The 21,098-nt window shown below is 41.1% G+C and overlaps 2 protein-coding genes across 4 annotated transcripts; both read right to left on the bottom strand.

The window, feature by feature from the left end:
- Positions 1–7,623: 7,623 nt before the first annotated feature.
- On the bottom strand, positions 7,624–14,464 carry LOC307027686 (macrophage mannose receptor 1-like). 3 transcript variants are annotated; one of them, XM_079695970.1, is made up of 4 exons: positions 12,176–14,464; positions 11,649–12,019; positions 10,979–11,296; positions 7,624–8,750 (listed from the first exon to the last, which is right to left on the bottom strand). In XM_079695970.1, exons 2-4 carry the CDS (start codon positions 11,926–11,928, stop codon positions 8,461–8,463), a joined length of 888 nt encoding a protein of 295 aa, XP_079552096.1. In that variant the 5' UTR covers positions 11,929–12,019; positions 12,176–14,464; the 3' UTR covers positions 7,624–8,460. The 3 variants fall into 3 exon arrangements, with proteins under 3 accessions (XP_079552096.1, XP_079552095.1, XP_079552094.1); XM_079695969.1 differs by having other exon boundaries at positions 11,745–14,464; XM_079695968.1 differs by having other exon boundaries at positions 11,649–14,464.
- A 185-nt stretch (positions 14,465–14,649) lies between these two features.
- Positions 14,650–19,424, bottom strand: LOC307027685 (zinc finger MYM-type protein 1-like). Its single transcript, XM_079695967.1, has 3 exons — positions 19,379–19,424; positions 17,889–17,929; positions 14,650–17,675 (listed from the first exon to the last, which is right to left on the bottom strand). Exon 3 carries the CDS (start codon positions 16,908–16,910, stop codon positions 15,276–15,278), a length of 1,635 nt encoding a protein of 544 aa, XP_079552093.1. The 5' UTR covers positions 16,911–17,675; positions 17,889–17,929; positions 19,379–19,424; the 3' UTR covers positions 14,650–15,275.
- Positions 19,425–21,098: the final 1,674 nt, after the last annotated feature.

Genomic DNA, 21,098 nt, shown 5'->3' on the forward strand with positions numbered 1-21,098 from the left:
TGCAGAAATGGTCACACATGCAGAGCACACAGCACATACAGTGAAATTTGGACTCTGTATTTAACCCATCCTAGTACCAGGAGTCTAGTACTAGGTAGACCCTCCAGAAAACGTGATTCTGCGATTGCAGAATTTAACGCATAATCAGCAAAATGGCGCAGATTTTTAAAAGGCTGCATAATCCCCGCATTTTTCCACACAAAAAAAAAAAAAAAAAAAGTTAACTCGTCTTGACGTCATCAACTCGCGCATCACAGAATGTAAACAACACTGTATAGAGTGAACGTGTGGAGCTCACACGATAGAGAAAACACCAAGATGAAAAAATCTTATCCATCTCATTTACCGACGAACATTTCTACTAAAGACCGGGCAAAAAGTCGGGGGGAAACTATTCTGCACCCCGTGCAACTGTGTGTTGGAGCATAAGAGAAACTCGACGGTGACGACCCACTTTGATTCATTCAAACATTCGAAAATGCTTTCTGCTGCTGCGGACAAGAAAGCCAAACAACTCACGTTCACCGAGGCATCAACCTCCAAAACCCTTTCGAGGGCTACAAGAAACGAAGTGAGTAGCCTCCAAGTCTGAAGCTGGTCAGATAACGAACGAGTAAATGAAAACAGAATGAGGCGGAGAAGTGTGTGTGTGTGGGGGGGGGGGGGGGGGGGGGTGTGTGAGAGATTAAAATAGGCCAATTGCTTTTACAATAAATAAATATTGAATGTGTTTAATTGAATAGTAAAGGGGTTTAACGTTAGTGGCAGGTTGTGTGTGAGAGAGAAAACATAAGGCAGCCCAATATTTTAAAAAATTGTTATTATTTTTTCCCGCATATTTCGCAACTTCCCGCAATTTCACCGCATAAAAACCATGTTTACATGCATAATCAAGGATCTTTGCCCGCATTTTTCTGGAGGGTCTAACTAGGAGCAGTGGCCAGCTATTGTATAGCGCCCGGGGAGCAATGGGAGTGGGGGGAAGGGAGGTGTCCGGTGCCTTGCTCAAGGGCACCACGGCAGGGCAGGAGGTGAAATGGGACCTCTCCAAGTAGCAATCCACACTCCATATTTTAGGTCTGGTCGGGGACTTGAACCGGCGACCCTACAGTTCCCAGTTCAAGCCCCTACTGACTGAGCCCCTGCCGGTGACGGTTATAATAAGTGTACCACTATTTTTGTCATATATACCTGTAATAATCATTTGAATTGTTGTTGTGTCCTATTATTTTTTTATGAGAAAAAATATATAAGAAGACAAATCTATAATGTTTTGCTTGTCCTAAAAAAAAATTACATTATGGTTGAAATGTGGTGATGGTTATAATATGTGTATCGATATTGTTTTCATATTTACCTTTGTGGAGTTTTAACTGGATGTTTAAATGTCTAAAGCTGAATAAACGATCTGACCCAAAAACAAGGTGTGGTTCTTTCGTCCACTGGCTTTAAATAGATATATTTTACATTTACCTAAGAGGTGATTATTTGACAGTAAACAGATATATAATGTATGGATATGTAATCGAAAAGGATTTCTCCATAGCTTTCATTCTTACAAATTAACCTGTTACGTAAGCCCTGAGCCTGTTTTTCAGGTCTCAGGCTCGAAAATGACATTCCCGGAACAAATGACCATATCTTCCCTTCTAAAAGGGTTCCATTGATAATCTTTTTTCTCAAAGTAATGATAAACCTGTGAGTTGGATCTATAAAAGTCAGAATCAATTTAGATGTTTTTTATTTTAAAGAAAATTCAGATTGAACCTAAAAAACTGTAAATTATAGTGCCTTGGATGATGGTAAGGTAGACTAAAAGCTTTAGGAATCCAAAGTGCAACATATAATAAGTACCCTGTATCAAGATTGATGCAAAACAAGTGAAATGTGACCTTTTTAGAGGGATTTACCAAAAACAACTCCACCTCTGAGGTGATTTGGGTGGTTCTTACCGTTTCTCTGGAACACATTGGTCGATTTTGTTGATTGACATCTCTTTTTGACCGTTAGAGCCAATAGAATTGCAGTCAAATTTCCCCACACACACACACAGGGTAAAACAAAAAAGGTGGGGGCTTTGCGCATGCAGGTTCGCCTCAGAGTGAACCTATCTCTCGCTCTGACATCTGGAAACGGAAAGGCAGGTTTATTGCTTATGGATTATCAGAAATCATTTCAAAGGGACACAGACACATTGGATTAACCTATGGATTAACTTCAGCAGCGTTTTTATCGTTTTAATGCCATCGAAGACAACTTATGACCAGACAAAGTTGAGCCAGCTTCCGGTCTTCCAAGACCCGAACGGACAAAAAGACGTGCTGCAGGCACGAAACATACTACCAATAGAAATACATTGCCTTTAAAATCGTTCTGTGTGACACGAAAAAAAGGGGAAATTGTAAATGTCGTGACTATAGCACGAAATGCCGTGAGACGGGGTTGGGTATCGGGGGTGCGGTGTAGAAGAGGTTAAACTACATAATGAGGAATGTGTTTGAGTTCACAGACAGACTTCATTCTGGATTTTTTAGAGTGAATATGCAGCTTGTCAAAATGCACCCTAAGTAAACAGGAATGAGTGTTAGAAGTGGAAGATGTTTTTGTTGTTGTGGTTATCTTTCATCACTAGAGGAAGCACTTGAACCAGCTCTTCTGTTGGTGCCTGCTGTCGTTGGAATGTGCCCACTATAAGAACAGTGATTCAAGAACAACTACTGAAAATAAATGATCCATTGGACGATAACAATATGTTAATAACCAACTATGGCATGACATTTTACATTTGTTTAGGTATCCATCATATGTGTGTGTGTGTGTGTGTGTGTGTCCCATCCAGTTCCTGGTTTGTTGTCTCAGTGATCAACGAGTATTCTGAAACACAAAGGTACAGTAAATATAAGTGGAATAAGAAAAACAAGCAAGATATCCATAAAAGAAGCATTGTTTACTCCTGGTGTGAGTTTGTGTACCTGTGTGTGCATTAATTATAATTCAAGTGTTATCGTATGCGGTAGGATTTCTCTTCCTTTGAACTAATGGACCAAACCTTGCATTAGCATTTGCTCATACTTTTACTTTTTGGGAGATCTCAAACCACTACGTTGGTGTTAATATTAATGTAACAGTTGGGCTGCTTTTAAGTGTCAAGAGAACACAGGAAGGAAGTTGTGAATTATTTTGATCTTTTCCTCTTTAAGTTAAGTCTAACGGCCCGTCCACACAAAAACATCTTGAAAATCTTGGAGGTGGGCGTGTCTGAAAGCTTGGGGATTTTTTGCGAGCAACGCGACCAACAACCAATCACATGAATCTCCCGCCCCCGGCATACAAAGCAAAAAACCCTTGGGATCTTATGCGAGCAATATATATATATATATATATATAAACTCCCCAAATAGGCAAAAACCTACCAGTTTCACCCACTGTCTCTGCCACCTCCCTCCATGCCTGGTCCCTCCGGTTTGTATCCCGGTAAATAGTTCTGGTCGTAAAGAACCGGGTGATTTGCTACCGTAATTTCTCGTTTGGAATATGAGGAAATAAACTGCGGTATGTCTCTCCCAGCTTGCACGCGGTTTGATTGGCTAGCGCTTGTACTGTCAGATTTGCATAAACGGGATTTGATTGGCTAACGCTTCCTCCTTTGCTTCAAAAGTTGAACATTGCTCAACTTTTGAATCCTGAAAATCCTGAAAATCTTTGCTTTGCTTCCCCACAATGCAGTTCGGCGAAAAGCGAGGCAACGTGACGTCACCCCATTCAAAGTGAATGGGCAGAAGCGTTGGAAGATTTTTTAACGCTGCTGTGTGGACGGGCCGTCAGTCTTTGTATTATACATGAAATATACAGCAGGTGAAACATGTACACACACACACACACACACACACACACACACACACACACACACACACACACACACACACACACACACACACACACACACATTAGTTTTAGTAATCAAGATGTGAGAGGACAAGGGCCTGGACCAGAACCTGTGTTGCATTCTGGGTCAGTAGGAGACGTATCCTTATGTTGAGTAGGAGCGGAGGAGCAGCCATGTTAGCAGAGAAGGAAAGTTGGTCATTGAATATCACATCCAGATTCCTGCCAGTGTGAGTTTGGGAAACAACAGAGGTGCCGGTGTTGATGGAGAGATCATGGATGGGAGAGTCTTTACCTGGAAGGAAGAGCAGTTCTGTCTTGTCTGGGTTGAGCTTCAGGTGGTGTGCAAGCATCCACTGGGAGATGTTAGCCGGACAAGCAGAGATGCATAAGACCACCTGTGTTTCAGACCGTGGAAAAGAGGGAAGCAGTTTAGTGTCATCTGTAAAGTTTTAGCAGGAGAAGCCATGAGAGCAAATCTTGGAGCCGAGTGAATCAAAGTACAGATCCTCTCCAAGTTACCCTGTAGGTCTTTGAGGCAGGAGGTATGCAGCGAGGGTGCAGAGCCGGAAACTCACAGTTCTTGGAGGGTGTGAAGGAGATCTGGTGGTTTGATGTCAACGCTGAAAAAGGTTCAGAAGGATGAGGATGGAGGAGAGGGAGGCTGCTCTAGCAGAACATGGTTTGTCCACCAGAGAGCAGCAAAGAATACATTTGTAACTATGGAAACAATTATATTCTCTTAAACTTTTAGAAAAAAGCAGACGATTAGGTATGTTTCTGCCAGGTGTTATATAGCTAATATTAATTAAACGTTTACATTTCAATATAGTGTTAAACTGAACACGTGTGTAGTAAAGTTTCCAAAATATTTAATGGGGTTAAATTGAGACTCATGTTTTAATATCACGTGACGTTTATTTTCAACAAATTTCTATTTTGAAAGTCATAATGAAATTGTTTGTAAGATGTTTATACATGCATTGCTGTGACTTTCATAGGCATATCTCACTGACAGCTGGCTCATATTTTCAGGAGAATATCTGGTTAAAGAGCGCCCTCTAGTGTTAACGGGGACCTATCATGCAAAGTGCACTTTTTTATGTCTTTTATACATAAAGATGTGTCCCTGGTGTGTCGGGGAACTCACGCAGCGTCAGAAAATAAAACCCTCTCTCTTTTCCTGCGTACCCAAATCTCTAAAAACAGGGGAACAACGGAGCTGATCCAGATTTGCGTCCGATATGACGTAATATCTGAAATGTGGACCCACGGCCCTATCAGAAACGTTGCTATCAGAAACAATGCCCGACTGTTTTGGACGTAATATGGTCGGTGTTTACATTAGCATCGCTAACACTCAGAGCTAACCTGTACTGGAGAGCATGTGTGTGAAGAAGCAGGAAGTAAAAAGTAACTCACCTTGTGGTATAACCGGCAAGAGAGAAAGCCTTTGAGCTCCATACTGTTTCAGAAATAATCCTTGATGATCCATGACATGGCGTTTCATCACGGCAGTATTTAGTTTAGACAGTAGCTGCCGGGTCCCCCATGAGCTCAGACGCCTGCTTTTTTTTTTTTTTAATCAAGTTTTTTTTTTTTTACTTTATATCCAAAATCAGCACTTTAGAAACAGGAAGTGAAATAGAGGGATATGAGGCATGGCTAGAATGGGTGATCTGTTTGGTATTTTGAGCAAAACACTTCATAGACATGTTTTTTATATATTTGTGTATATCTGAGACCTATGCTATTGCCTAAAAATAGCATGATAGGCATGGGCGCGGGAAGGGGGGTGCTGAGGGCGCTGCAGCACCCCCTAGCGGCCGACAGGGGGTGCGGAGCTCCCCTGTCTCAAGTATTATTTGGCGGTTATTGCTGCTCCCGCTGTGCATAATATGTGTAATATGGAGCCAATAAATTCCACATTGTTGGTAAAATAATATTTTGGCCTGCCCCGAATGTTTTTGCTGTAGCCCCGGACAATTCTACCTCAATAATATAATACATTAACCGTGCTTTACTTGAACCTCATCAAGACACTAGAAAGGACGGCAGGACTGTAATTTCCCGTGTTCAGTGAATGCAACAGAGGCAAGACACCAGACCAATCAGAGAGTTGCATGGAAATAAAAGTGTGCTTGTGTCATTCAAGCTCGCAGCTCTGTGTGTGTGCGGAAATAGCGCATTTAGTGTGTGTGAGAGAGGGGGAGAGAGAGAGAGAGGGACCGGTGCCAGCAGCAGGGACCGTGTTGTTAGCATCTGGTTAGCTAGCTGCACTAACGGACATACGGGGCTGTTTGTTCCACAACAAGCTGGAAGAGAGCTCTCCTCTCAGAATGAGAGGCTCAGGTGAGCTAAAGGACTCTCTGAGTGTTTAGATAGTTAACTTTAGTCTAAGTTATCTCAGTGGGTCTCAAACGGTTTGGTCAAAAATTATTCAAAAGATTATTTCCGCGGCACACCTTCATATGATCATTATAGTTATAGAATAAAGGAAAAACAGTTATGAAATACTATATAGCAGTAAAACAAGAATACAGTTTGAAAGGGGAGTGATTTGTAAAATATCCATAAAGAAAAAGAACATCTGCTTACAGTTGTGTTTCATCTGGGTGTTGAGAGATGTATCCATAGATCTCTTAATGTTGCTCTCAAAGTGCACCAGATTGATGCTTTTAACTTCAATATTTACAAAAAATCTTCCCGGGGGAGCATCCCCCCGGACCCCCCTAGAGGAGGTGAGGTCCGCTCCCCACTCGTAAAAAATAGCACTTTACCCCTGCCTATATGCCGTGAGCTGATTATCGAGCCTTCATTGTAACAGTCGCGGGTTTACTGTGTGTTTGCGTGTGGGGAGTTTTTTTGTGAGTGCTCTATAGTGCCCGTAATAGTGTTCACTGGAGTCCAGCACCTCAGCACCCCCACTCAAAATACCTTCCCGCACCTCTGATGATAGGTGACCTTTAAAAGATAACTAGACCAACACAAATATCTCCATCAATTTACAAGTTTATACAATTATAAAACCATGGATTATATATGTAAATGTCAATGTAAAACATGACTATTTAAAGCCAGTGGATGAAAGAACCACACCTTGTTTTTGGGTCCGATCGTTTATTCAGCTTTAGACAATTAAACATCCAGTTAAAACTCCACAAAGGTAAATATGAAAACAATAGTGATACACATATTATAACCATCACCACATTTCAACCATAACGTAAAAATATTTTATGAAAAGCAAAACATTATAGATTTGTCTTCTTATATATTTTTTCTCATAAACATATAATTGGACACAACAAAAAGTCAAATGATGATAACAGGTTTCACACTTTGAGAGGATAAATATACACGCATTATATTAGACCCTCCAGAAAAACGCCGGCTAAAATCCTTGATTATGCGATTAAACATGTGGGGTTTTTATGTGATTTTATGCGGTGAAATTGCGGGAAGTTGCGAAATATGCGGAGAGTTGCAAAATATGCGGAAAGTTGCGAAATATGCTAAATATGCTGGGGAAAATAATAACAATTTTTTAAAATATTGGGCTGTCTTATTTATTCTCTCTCACACACAACCTGCCACTAACGTTAAACCCCTTTACTATTCAATTAAACACATTCAATGTTTATTTATTGTAAAAGCAATTGGGCTATTTTAATCTCACACACACCCCCCCCCCCCACACACACACACACCCCCCCCCCCCCCCCACACACACACACACTTCTCCGCCTCATTCTGTTTTCATTTACTCGTTCGTTATCTGACCAGCTTCAATCTTGTAGGCTACTCACTTCGTTTCTTGTAGCCCTCGAAAGGGTTTTGGATGTTGATCCCTCGGTGAACGTGCGTCGTTTGGCTTTCTTGTCCGCAGCAGCAGAAAGCATTTTCGAATGTTTGAATGAATCAAAGTGGGTCGTCCCCGTCGATTTTCTCTTATGCTCCAACACACAGTTGCACGGGGTGCAGAATAGTTTCCCCCCACTTTTTGCTCGGTCTTTAGTAGAAATGTTCCTCGGTAAATGAGATGGATTAGATTTTTTCATCTTGGTGTTTTCTCTCTCGTGTGAGCTCCACACGTTCACTCTATACAGTGTTGTTTACATTCTGTGATGCGCGAGCTGATGACGTCAAGACGAGTCAACTTTTTTTTCCTCAACTTTGTGGAAAAATGCGGGGATTATGCGGCCTTTTGATAAATATATGGCCTTTTAAAAATGTGCGCCATTTTGCTGATTATGCGGTAAATTCTGCGATCGCAGAATCGCGTTTTTCTGGAGGGTCTATTATATCAATAACTACTACAACAAATCCATATAAGTAATTCAGATGTTCACAGAGGCAAATCTATGTTACATTTAGTGTCGCCCATTTTTCTCAATTTCAGTTAGTAATCTGTTAGTAATTTAGTTTCTCCCCTCTTCAGGCTGTGATTTCTATATTTGAACTAGAGCCATTCAATAAACCCAGAGAGCAGATACATATTAGAGAAGAGTGAGCTTGTTGCAGTAAATATACCAATGGGTTTACTTAGCGCAGATGAAATTAAACTTTTCATTGTCACTCTCCATCTCTCTTCATGACTGCAGCCATGCCACACTGCGCATCCATTTCTTTTTGGGCCCAGTTGTCATAGCAGACCAGACGATCAATGACCCAGAACCACAGATCCAGAGTGCAGGTGTAGCGCATTCCCAGCCAGACGAACTCAGTGTCGGCCATCTTGGCTCTCTCTTGGACCCATCTCTGCTGGTGACGGTCAGTGATGGAGACCAGGTCATGGCGGTTCGTTCTGCAGTAAGTCAGGGCCTCATCCCAAGTCTTCTTCTCTTTGATCAGGATCACTTTGTCTGTAATTGAAATGGATATTTGTTTTAGTTAGGGTAACCATTTATTGCAGAAAAACTCAACTGTAATAATATAGAACCTTTTTTACAATAATCTAGAATATTTTTTAAATAAATAAAAGTCCCCACAAAAAAGAAGTAAATAAGATACAAATGGAATAAAAACCAATGGTGAGGAAATATAAATCCAGAAATGACGTGGCACCTTATGTAAAAACCAGGTTAAAAAGATGCTTCTTAAGGACAAAAACATGACTAAATGATATTCAAACTTTAAGTAGTAACAATATTATATTCACAGTCTATCGTAAGATTAAGGACAGAATCCAGATCGGTAATTCTGTGTATATTAACAGGGAAAATGGAACCTTATGTAAGGGGCCAGCAGAAATAGCGGCTATTTTTAATAAACATTTGATTAATTCTGTGAGGCTGACTATAAACAGTCCCCAAATTGGTCAAATACATTCATCACCTATTGATTGTACACAGCCAGTCTTCTCCCTGACAGAGACTTTTCAATCCAAAGTTAAGTCTATAATTTCTTCTTTAAACAATTCCACTTTTGGACTGGATTCTCTGTTTCTAAAGAAACATGCTACCCTCACAGGGACAATTACCAAAATAATTAACACCTCTTTTAGGGAGAGAAAATTCCCAAAAGACTGGAAGTTAGCCATTGTTGTGCCAGTCCACAAATCCGGGGACACAACTGATGCAAACAACTATAGGCCCATTAGTATTTTACCTGTCATGTCTAAGATCTCTGAGAAATGTGTAGCTGAGCAATTGACTGGTCATCTTAACAGTAGTCCTTTCACACTACAATTCGGTTTCCGAGCCAATCATTCCACTGAGACCACAAATTGTTTCCTTGTGGAAAATATTAAATAAAAAATGGACAAAGGAGGCATTGTTGGAGCAATCTTCTTAGATCTTAAGAAAGCTTTTGATAAAGTCAATCATCAAGTAATCATTCACAAAATGTCTTATTTTAATTTCTTACCCAGTGCAATAGACTGGATGAGCTCCTCAGAAAGAGTTCAGTGTGTAAGGGTAAGTGGTGAGTCATCACCACCCCTGAGGAATGAACTGGGTGTACCCCAGGGATCTATCCTGGGCCCAATTCTATTCAGCCTTTATATAAATGACTTGCCATCAGTGTGCACTGGATGTGAGGTGCAAATGTATGCTGATGACACTGTCATTTATGTCCATGCAAAAACCAAGGCCCAAGCTGTGGCCAAACTAAATGATGCAATGGTTCATGTAAATCAATGGCTTACTGACTCACAGCTATATCTGAATGTTAAGAAGACAGTCTGTATGTTTTTTAGCAAGACCAACACTGTATCACACTGTGAACCCAAGGTCTATGTGTCTGGGGAGGTCATTCAAACAGTTACACATTTTAAATATCTAGGCATTATCCTTGACACTATTTTATCCTTCAAAAAACAAGTGAGGAAGGTAATGCAAATAACTAAATACAATCTAGCAAACTTTAGATATCTAAGGAACTGTTTGACAACACCTGTAGCAAAACTCTATATGACTGCCATGATCCTTCCCCACCTAACAGACTGTATGAGCAGCTGGACCCAGGCGAATAGCACAACATTAAGGCCTATCCTGTCACTTCACAAACAAGCTCTCAAAGTCTTGGACAGAAAACCTAAGCTATACCACCATTGCAAAATCCTGGACAAACATAACCTGCTCAGCTGGGAAAATATTTTAAAACACACTGATGCATGTCTCAGTTTTTTAATTCTAAACGGCAAGGCACCCCCACCACTTTTACACAGCAGAAAAATTCTAACAGCAGAACCACAAGGTCTGCCCTAAGAGGGGACTGTGTAGTCCCTCTTAGGGCCAGTTCCTTTGGTAAACACTGTTTCTCTGTGAGGGCACCAACACTCTGGAACACAATACCAATACAGATAAGGAATAACACCTCCTATCATACATTTAACCACAATCATAAGAACTGGCTTTTAAACAATCTAAAATGTGAACACTTTGAACTGTATCAAGGTATGATGATATTTAGCCTGCTGGCTAATACTGGCTCATTTACAGCAATGTGGATTAATGTGCACTGTCCTTTAAACAAACAAACAAACAAACACATCATTTCACAATTAAAGGATATTCAACATGACTGTAAAAATATATAACTGAAGACATGAAATAAGAATACTTTACTTAAAGACTTTTCCAAAACTCACCGTCATAGCAGTAGAAGGGTTTTTCCTCTGTGCAGGTGTCGGAGCTCCATTTTCCATTTTTCGTAGTCATAGCACAAGTCTTTGAGTCTCTATCTTTAAATGAGTCCGGATCCCAGTGTCTGAAAGAGAAATTCTTCCCATCTGACCAACTCCAGATCTCTCTGAACAGGCCGATCCACATGGGGACATGCTGATCGTTGAATTCATTGAGCTGTTTGATTCCACTGATCAGGTCAGTGTGATGTTCTCTGCAGTAGCTCTGAGCCCGAAGCCAGTTCTTTGATTCATCAATTACTAAGTATTTCTTTGGCCCTGTTTCTGTGAGAATGAAAAGACACATTTTACAAGTTTTTAAATCATTTTCTCGTATTTAAATCATGTTAAAAAGAAAGTAAAACAAATATGAACACGATCTCACTTAAGTTTCAGATTGATGAAAGTGTTTGGTATAATAATGTAGATTGCATAATAAAAAATAGGCCTATACTTTACCATCACAATATATTCAAACAAGTAGAATTGTATCATCAAAGTTACCAATAATGTTATGTGAAAAGTAAAAAGCAACATTTCTTTTAATTAAATGTAACTCTACAACATGAGTTATCTTTCAACTATTGTTACACAGTATGATATAATGTATATAGCGTTCATAGTGACATATACTCACCATTGTAGCAGATAAACTTTTTAGGGGTCTTACAACAATGGTCATCGTACCATTTTTTGGAGGGATTAATCACCACACAGTTCTCAGGATCATCACCTGCATTGTTCGGCTCTTTTGGAGCCCATTCTGGCGCACATCCTGGATTACATTCTGTAGGATTGTACTTCTCCCCCGACAGAGACCAGTGCCACTCTTTGATATCTCTTTCATTGATGCTCCTCAGTCCAATCCAGGCGTCTGTAGTCTGTGGAGAGTTAGTCAGTCTCTCCACGCCTCTCATGTCAGACACTGTAGCCAGGTCAGTGTAATTCTCTCTGCAGGGCCGCCTTAACCTGCCACCAGGCCCTGGGGCTGATGGTTTTGTAGGCCCCCTATTTAAACAACAAATCAAAGTCATTTATAGCCTCGGCAGGCTCTGTGATTGCACACACACACACACACACACACACACACACACACACACACACACACACACACACATACACACACACACACACACACACACACACACACACACACACACACACACTGTTGGATTTTGGAGCACCACCCCTCTGAGTGGTTGAAGGTTCAAGCCCGCTCCGCGCCGTTCGTTTGATGAGTGGTCTGCTATGAAAGGAAGGGCTCAGACACAGAGATATGAGATTAACAATAAGCTGATTTAATGGTAGAAAACAACAGTACCCCGGGGGGGGCGACTGGATCCACTACATTCCTAAGTCAACGCACACACAATTGAGCACAGCAAACAAAGGAAAATAAGAACATCAGGAGAACATTTGGTCTAGTTTCATAAGCATACATTTTACACAGATGATATGTGCGGCCAAAGTTATAATTATATTTAACAGGTTATGCAGGTTCCTTTAACACACACACACACACACACACACACACACACACACACACACACACACACACACACACACACACACACACACACACACACACACACACACACACACACACACACACACAAACACACCACTAATTCAGCACCATGAACAGCAACATATGGCCTCAATGCCAGGTATCAGTAGATGAGAATGATCATTATCTCCGGTGGATTAACACAAACCTAGTTATGTAAATCGATGCACAACACATTTAAACCTGCAGGCTACTGGGAATCAATGAATAGTGCAGCATTGCCTTACCTCTTTAGAAGTGCTTCCGTCTGGTTTTCTTTGAAGAAAAAGCCTTTATGATGTTCTTAAAATCCATCTCACGAAGAATGTCATGCTCAATTGACATCAGTGTGAGGTTACTGACTCGTTCTTGCTGCATGCTTGAGCGCAGTCGGTTTTTCACCAAGGCCAGTTTTGAGAATGAACGCTCTCCGCTCGCGTTGGTCACTGGCAAAGTTAGGAAGAGCCGTAGAGCTATGTCTGTGTTGGGAAACACTGTATGGAGTTTTCTCCTTCTTAACATTTTCTGTAACTCCACTGCAGACGTGCCGCTCAACTTCTCATTTTGTACCAACTCCCTGAAGTGTACAGCTTCCTCCACAAATTCCTCTTCCAAGTCACTGGAGTATTTTTGTTGCAGGCTCCGCGCTGCTGAGCGCAGGTCTTGGGGGGAAATCGAGTGAAATCTGTTTAAAAAGCCAAAGTTTTCACACACGTCCTTATAGGACTGGTATCTTCGGTCCAGCTCTGACACTAGCCGGTCAATCACACGGATAAAGACTGATGTACGCAGAGCCGGCCCGACCCATTAAGCGACATAAGTGGCCGCTTAGGGCCCCGCAGCCACTAAGGGGCCCCCTAGCAAAAAACTTTTTTTTAAATATATATATACAAAGAAAAAACAGTACACAGTCGCCGTGATAAGTACGTTGAACTAATTGTGTTAATATGCGTAGATTGCCTACTCTCAAAGTCATGTATTATATTATTGAGTCAATAATATAATACATTAACCGTGCTTTACCTGAACCTCATCATGAGAGGATGGGAGGATTGTAATTTCCCGTGTTCACTGAATGCAACAGAGGCAAGACACCAGACCAACCAGAGAGTTAAATGGAAATAAACATCTGTCTTATTGGCTGACAGGTACCTATCCAGTGAGCTGTGACAATGTTTAAAATAAACTGTCAGTCGGACTCAGAGTTTTTGAAGATGGACATAAAAAAACATTTCTTAAAAAAGACGACAATTCATGGTGGCTCAACAACCCCAGAGCCACCACTTGAGCCAGGTAAACAAGGTATGTAAATGTCAGTAAGCTTCCAAGTTATGCGAACATGTAAGCAAAGAATAAATTACAGCTACGTTGACGTTACTTTGAATCGCGGGGGTAAGCTAAACCGTTAGCAAGTAGTTATAGCTAGCCAGATATTAAATAAACACTTTGTCATACAATCTAAATGTTATGTTTTTTAGCGTTTCAAAGAAAGCTCTCTGGGAAATGTTGACTTACTGTTCGACATGAAGCTAGAAGCTACCTTACAGTACACAGTTGATCCGAAGTCCTGTCAGTTAAAGTGTTTCATAGTTAGCTTAGCTAAGCATCAACCTAGCACTGAAATACATGGATGTTATGTGACAGTATTTCTGAGAAAAAGTCGCTGAAATGGTGGCATAGTTGCCACTGTGTGTCAACAGCATGTTTGAACGTATTTGCAGCATTAAATGTGGCTGTTTGGCCACTGACGTTGCCATAACAACACCTGCATTTAAATGTGCAACCTCTTTTTGTGACAGATTTTTGCAAGAAATTATAATTCTTCTGAATGATATTCCTATTGACAGCTAGTTTCTATGTGAACATTATGAGATGGACAGCCAGAGAGAATAAATGAAAAACAGTTATGAAATACTATATGACAAAACAGTTTAAGTGATTTGTAAAATATCCATAAAGAAAAATCTGTTTACAGTTCTGTTTCATATGGGTGTTGAGAGATGTATCCATAGATCTCTTAATTTTGCTATCAAAGTGCACCAGATTGATGCTTTTAACTTCAATATTAAAAAAAAAAAAGATCCAGGGGGAGCATGCCCCCGGACCCCCCTAGAGGAGGTGAGGACCCCCCTAGAGGAGGTTAGGTCCACGGTGTTTACACGCTTATGTATACAATATGTGTGCTTATGCTAACATCATAAGACAAAAGTTGGTTCCGTGTTGTGTGTAGTGAGAACACGCTAGAGTGAGGGGGGCCCCCAAGCCAAAGCTCGCTTAGGGCCCCCAAAAGTCTAGGGCCGGCCCTGGATGTACGGAAGCGACTACGGCCTGACAGCTCGCACTCAGGCTCAGATGAATCATCAGCCTGGCTCTTTCTTTTTCTCTTTCGTTGAGTGTCTGCTCTGTACTCTTCGGACACGGTGGGGGACATGTTCTTTGCTGCTGTCTCAAAGTTGTCAAACTGATCCCGTAGGCCTGCTACATATTCACGTAATGACCTAACTAGATCCACAGCATTGCAGAGGTCCAATTCCACTGCCTGTAGTGCAGCGCTCACGCCCTGGAAACGTTGGAGAATGGCATTCCACATGTTGCACATTAGTGCAATTTCCAGTTTATTCATATTTTTATGCAATACCCTGGCCTCCTCTCTTGTGCTCAGGTTATGGTGCTCATCATCCACGATGTTGAGCAGAGATAGCTGGATACAGGCGTAATTCAGACACAGGGCTTTGGTTGCAACAGCATGCGCTGACCATCTTGTATCGGAAGTGTTTTTAAAGTTTCAGTTCTGTGATTTTCATTAGGCTGCAAACCCGCCTTGATCATCTGCCACCGTGAAGTGCTCTTTGATGCAAAGTTAAACAACGCTTGCACAAAACTGAAAAACTGTTCAGTCTCTCCACAACAGTTAACGCTGTTAATCCCCACCAGATTTAAGGTGTGCGCTGCGCAGGGAACCCACTCTGCCAGTGGGTTAATCTGTTTGATGCGGGCCTGCACGCCTTTGTATGTGCCTGACATGTTGCTAGCATTGTCATAACACTGTCCTCTACAGTTATTCATGTCAATGCCCATGTCTCCTAAAACACCAATTACTGAATTGAACAGCGCTTCTCCGGTGTGGCTGGAAATGGGGAGGAATTTGACAAAACGCTCCTCTATACAGCCCTCTGGTGATACGTACCGCAGGATGAAAGTCAGCTGGTCCACATGTGTGATATCTGGCGTGGAGTCCACACTGATAGAGAAATACTTGGCAAGTTTTACTCTGCTGATGACTTCATCCAGCAATCTCTGTCCCATCAGCTGTATGAATTCCTCACACACATTTAGTGAGAGGTAGGATGGATTTCCTCTGCCGGCATTTCCGTATTTCTGAATATGGGCTTTTAAAAAAGGATCAAACTGACTGATCAGCTCCATGCTACCCAAATAGTTGCCATTGTTGGTGTCCCCAAACCTGTGGCTGTCACCCCTAAAAGCAAGTCCCCGCTCTGCCAGATACTTGACTACAGTGACAACCCTCTGCAGCACCTGTGTCCAATACTCACACTCCTCATTAAACTGTTTTTTTAGTTCTGAATCCACTGTTCCACGGTCAGCTGTCTGATTGATGAAGGATACCATGGCTTTCCTGTGCATGTCACAGCTTTCATGTTCGGCTATCCGTTCATTTGCGTGCTTCCAATTAGAGTATCCCACGCTGCCAATTGATGTGTCTCTCTTATCGCCAAATAGTTTGCATGCAAAGCAGAAGACACTACCTCGGGATGGTGAGTAACATAGCCACTCCCTGAGCATATACTCCCCGTTACCCAGCTTGCGCTTGAATAAGCTTCTGGAGAAGTATCTCTTCTGATGCTTGTACTGCCGCTCTGAGACAGAGAGGTCAGCTTCTCTGTTTTGACACAATTCCGGACCCATTTTCGCCCAGTGGAGAAGCACCTGTTCATCCATGTTGTTGCCCCAGAGACCTGGGTCAGTGCTGTAGGGGTCGTCTAGTTCTCCTGTATCCTCGTTTTCCCGCTTGTCTTCTCCACTCTGCTCTACGCGCGCCTGGTCCTCTCCTCCAGATGAGTGACGTATCGGGCCTCCCTCATGTATTTGTCCGGTTGCCGTTGGCTCCCCTCCACGTAGCAAGTCCTCGTCGTCCTCTCCATCTCCTCCAACAGATAACGTCCCTCCTGTCGGTTTTTCCTCTCCCGCTACTCCATCGCTATCAGAACCAGACGGCCTACTTGGCTCCGAGGCGCCGCGGCCGGCACCGCCAGCACCGCTCGCTACAGAACTAATCTGTCCTTCCTCCTCATCCTGGCCTACAGGTTTAAAATAACCTGTAAGCTTCGGCATTTTTTTAATAGCTGCTTGTCTCGAAACTCCTTTTCCCTCAACAATTTCCTTTTCCGAGCACCACTCTCAAACTTTTTCTTCTCCGACATTTTGGATTACTGGTCTGGGGGAAGCTCGCGAGTGTGTGTGTGTGTATACGTGTGTGTTTGTGTATGTTTGCGTTTGTGTGTACTGTGTTTGTTTCCCGGGGAAAACACTCACGAGAAACACCGGCTGTTGTTATGCCTGCTGTGACGTCAAGTTACTCAGTTCTCCGCTTGTAATTATGCCGTTACAAGCTTCAAAGTTGTATTTATCATCTGAATTTGCCGAAACAAGTTTAATATTCTGAAAGCCAAGACTTTGTTTATTTGAAATCAGATAAAAACAAACTTTAACGGACCCTGCCGTGTTATCTATGATTACTATACACCTTACATTCATAATTTCAGCGGAGGGAGGGGAAGCAGCGCTGCGGAACAGCAGATTGCGAGTGAGAGCTGTCATCTTCCCTTTACAAGCTTCAAACATGTATTTATCGTGTGATTTTGGAAATAAAAGTTTCATATTCTGAAAGCCAATACTTTGTTTATTTAAAATTAAAATAAAATGTTATTGGCTCATGATAGGCCCCTGATCTCCGTAGGCCCCTGGGCTTCAGCCCAGGTCAGCCCGTGCATTAAGGCGGCCTTGTCTCTCTGCAGTAACTCTGGGCTTCCTCCCAGGTCTTTCCCTCAGGAATGAAGTGGTACTCATAGAGGTGACATGTGAAGAAGGAACACTGACCTAAAAGCAGAGACAATTCTGCAGTGATGGAGCTGACAGTATGACAAGCATCTGATCATTAAATCAAACTCATGAGTACTAGAATCACCCCCACCTCTTACATCATCCCCTTCATCTTAACGGGGGTCTGAGTTCACTTATTCCACTTTTTATTGTTATTGAGAGTGAGCTGTTTCATGACTCCAGATGTGATTTAATTTAGAATCCACTTACCCATCAGAATGAGCACAAACAGAATCCACTGCATCTTTGCTCTGTTAGATGAAACCAATATTGTTAGTGTGCAGTGATCATTTACAAATCTTATAAATGATGTCAGTTACATTTAAATTATTTTTAAATGGGTTAGTCAAATGACCACAAACACAGACTGCACCACTCCCTTCAGTGCAGCAGTTTAATGAGGAAGTGAATGCTAAGAAAATGCAAATTCTGAGCAGCACCAGCAGTAACAGGCACACACCACCAGGCTGTCAGGAGGCTGAACTCTCTCCCCCCTCCTCCCCTCTCCCCTCTCTCCCTTCCACCTCTCCACCCTACCCCACTGGACCGGGACTTTAACACCCCCCCCCCCCCCCCACACACACACAGACACAAAAAATCCAGCACCAGTCACTCTTATGCTGCTATGGAAATATTTTACACTCTCATTTGCACTATGTACATCATTTTTCTATATATATCCCGCTTACTTGAAGTAAACGGTTATTTTGTGGTTTTTTGTAATTATTGAGTGTTCTTGTATTTTAATGTGTTATTTTATACCTCTGGACTGTGGGAAACAGTACTTCAATCTTTCTGTGTGGACAAACATATTTTGAGATTGATATTAAAGTTGACTTTAACTTGACCATAACATTTATTTTTAGCACATGAAAATGTCTCATTTCAAAGAAACACCAGTTGCAAACTAAACAAGTGTTGTTGCCACACAATAACACAGACTTTTTATGTTGTTTTTTTGTCGAGGCTATAAGTATTAATATGTTGCTGGTGATATTTTTTGTAGATTATTTATTCACATTACAATGTACTCCTACTATCAGAGACAAACACTGAAATGCTAGCTTAATTAAATTGTGTATTGTTGCTTTTATAAGCCTGATTAAAAGATGTGTGTTAATTATTTTATTAGTGGTGAACTTACCCTAATGAAAATTACATTGTGTTTATTTGAACTGAGAGTGAGATTGCTGTGTATACACATCGTCTCCAATAAAACATTTAAGATTTAACACCGTTTTTAAAGCAAGGAAAATAGTGGGTTTTTCAGCCCTGAGTAATGTCTACGGGACAGGCTGCATACATCGCCCACAAAGCTCTAAAAACCTAACATGAACCTGAAAGGTAAAACTCAGGGCAATAAATATCCACTAGACTCAGACTGTTTAGTTTTCATTATAAATGTCCAGCGTTCTTCGTCAAGTCCTCACCCTTTGTAAAAAATAAAATTTTCAAGATAAATGATATAATTCAAAATGAAACATTAAGATTTTTAAATCAATAAATAAATATTCTAAGTTATTTCAAGAGAAACAAATGATTCAAGGGAATAAATGAACATAAAAGGGTTTTAGATTTCATTGCTTCTGATTGAGATGTGATTCATTAAATGTTCCTCCCCATTGGAAAATATTCTGAAGGAGAATATCTTTATCAAAAATAAACAAAATATGAAAATGACTGAACAGAATCACACTTACTTCTCCTGAGTCGTCCTGTCAGCTGCTTCTCTCTCCCTCTCTCTCGATGTGCTGGTGAAGTCTCAGATATCCACGAGGTCGCTGCTCTCTTTGAGCCACCTTTGGGCAAACATTTGAATATTAAAATTCAGATGTCAAAGGTGTCTATCATGGTGGATATAGGATCCATTGATGGGAAGGATATCATTTACATGTACCAGGGAAACAAGTTGAACACACTTCCTTGTTGACTGTCTGACACACGGAAAGAAAATTACCATCCCAAAATATGCACTAAAGATAACTATTGAATGTTTATATTTTTTATATTTTTGTTAGGATATTGCTTGTTAACATATGTCAAAAAACTTTAAGAGAACATTCTGGCTGTATTTGAGCCCATCATATTAGCAGTGGTACAATCACTACAAGTACAATGGAATTCAATACCACAACCAATAAGAAAATCCTCATCTTACTACACATTCAAGCACAGTATTAAAAAGTGGCTCATTGAAAACCAACAGTGTCAGCACTGATGTGTGGGTGTAGGTGTGTGTATGAGTTCGTATTGTAAATGCTTTATTTATTATCATGACTTGCTCTTATCTGTATTCAGTGATGTCATCTATTGTAAATATGTACTATGGTATAACAATGTTGTGGTATTTTTATTATTGCTTTTACGAGTACTTTTACATGTTTTTAATATGTTGATTAATGTAAACTGTCCCTTGTTTTAAATAAATCAATTAAATTCAAGTGTGTCAATATTATTTTAATTTCAGTCACATAGTTTCTTTATTCTGAAACACAAGTCAAGAACATTATCTCTTTGTTGTCTCTATTCTTATGAGTCTGTCCATCCAGCTATTTCATTCCTGTGAATGCTATATCTCAGGAGAACGTCAATTCCTCACGTTCTCCTGAATAGAGTCTTGCGAAATCTTCCACTTGGAGGATGAATCCATTTCTGTCACATTTTTGACCTTTTATTGTGGTCAAAAGGCCAAAAGTCTGTGACCTCACAAAACATGATGTTGTGGCCGTAACCAACACGTTCTCACTCCCAACCCGTCACATATTGACGGAGGGTCAGGGCCCCTCCCTGTCACTCTATTACGCACAGGGTACCCCTTGGAAGTCAGTTTTCAACGGGCAGGGCGTCCCATAGACCTTCATAGACCTCCCATAGCATTGATAATAGGCGCCATGAGAACGCTCCCCGGCAAATGCTACCCCGACGGTCGGTTGTTATTTTCAATATTAATATAATAATTATTTATTTTTTAATAGTCACACTCGATTTCGCCGATTTTCTTGTTGCCCCAGCTGGTCGACACCTCTTTTAGCAGAAACAAAGGCTACATTAATGTATTAAATCGATGTTAATTCATGTGTGTGGTTGTGGAATTAATGGACGTGCCGTTGTGCGATTGCGCAATGCAATAATTTACAAACTCTTCAACTACAACCCTAATTATATTTAAAAACATTTTAGAAGGCCTCACGAAATACTTTAATGTACATTTAAATGTGAAGGGATGTGTGTAATGTGGTGATTATTATTCACCCGCAGATCTATGGGTTGGGGTATTGTTGCGCACGGACATTATAGTTAACCGGACTTCCTGTTGATGTGAAATCCGAAAACATTTTTTAAAAAAAACGTTATTCCGAGTGTGCTTGCTTTTCTCTTTGAAGGTCATCACATAAAGGCATTGTAATACACGGTTCGGCT

This window comes from Notothenia rossii (genome assembly GCF_949606895.1).
Source record: "Notothenia rossii genome assembly, contig: scaffold_298, whole genome shotgun sequence".
In the NCBI taxonomy this organism is placed as follows: domain Eukaryota; kingdom Metazoa; phylum Chordata; class Actinopteri; order Perciformes; family Nototheniidae; genus Notothenia; species Notothenia rossii.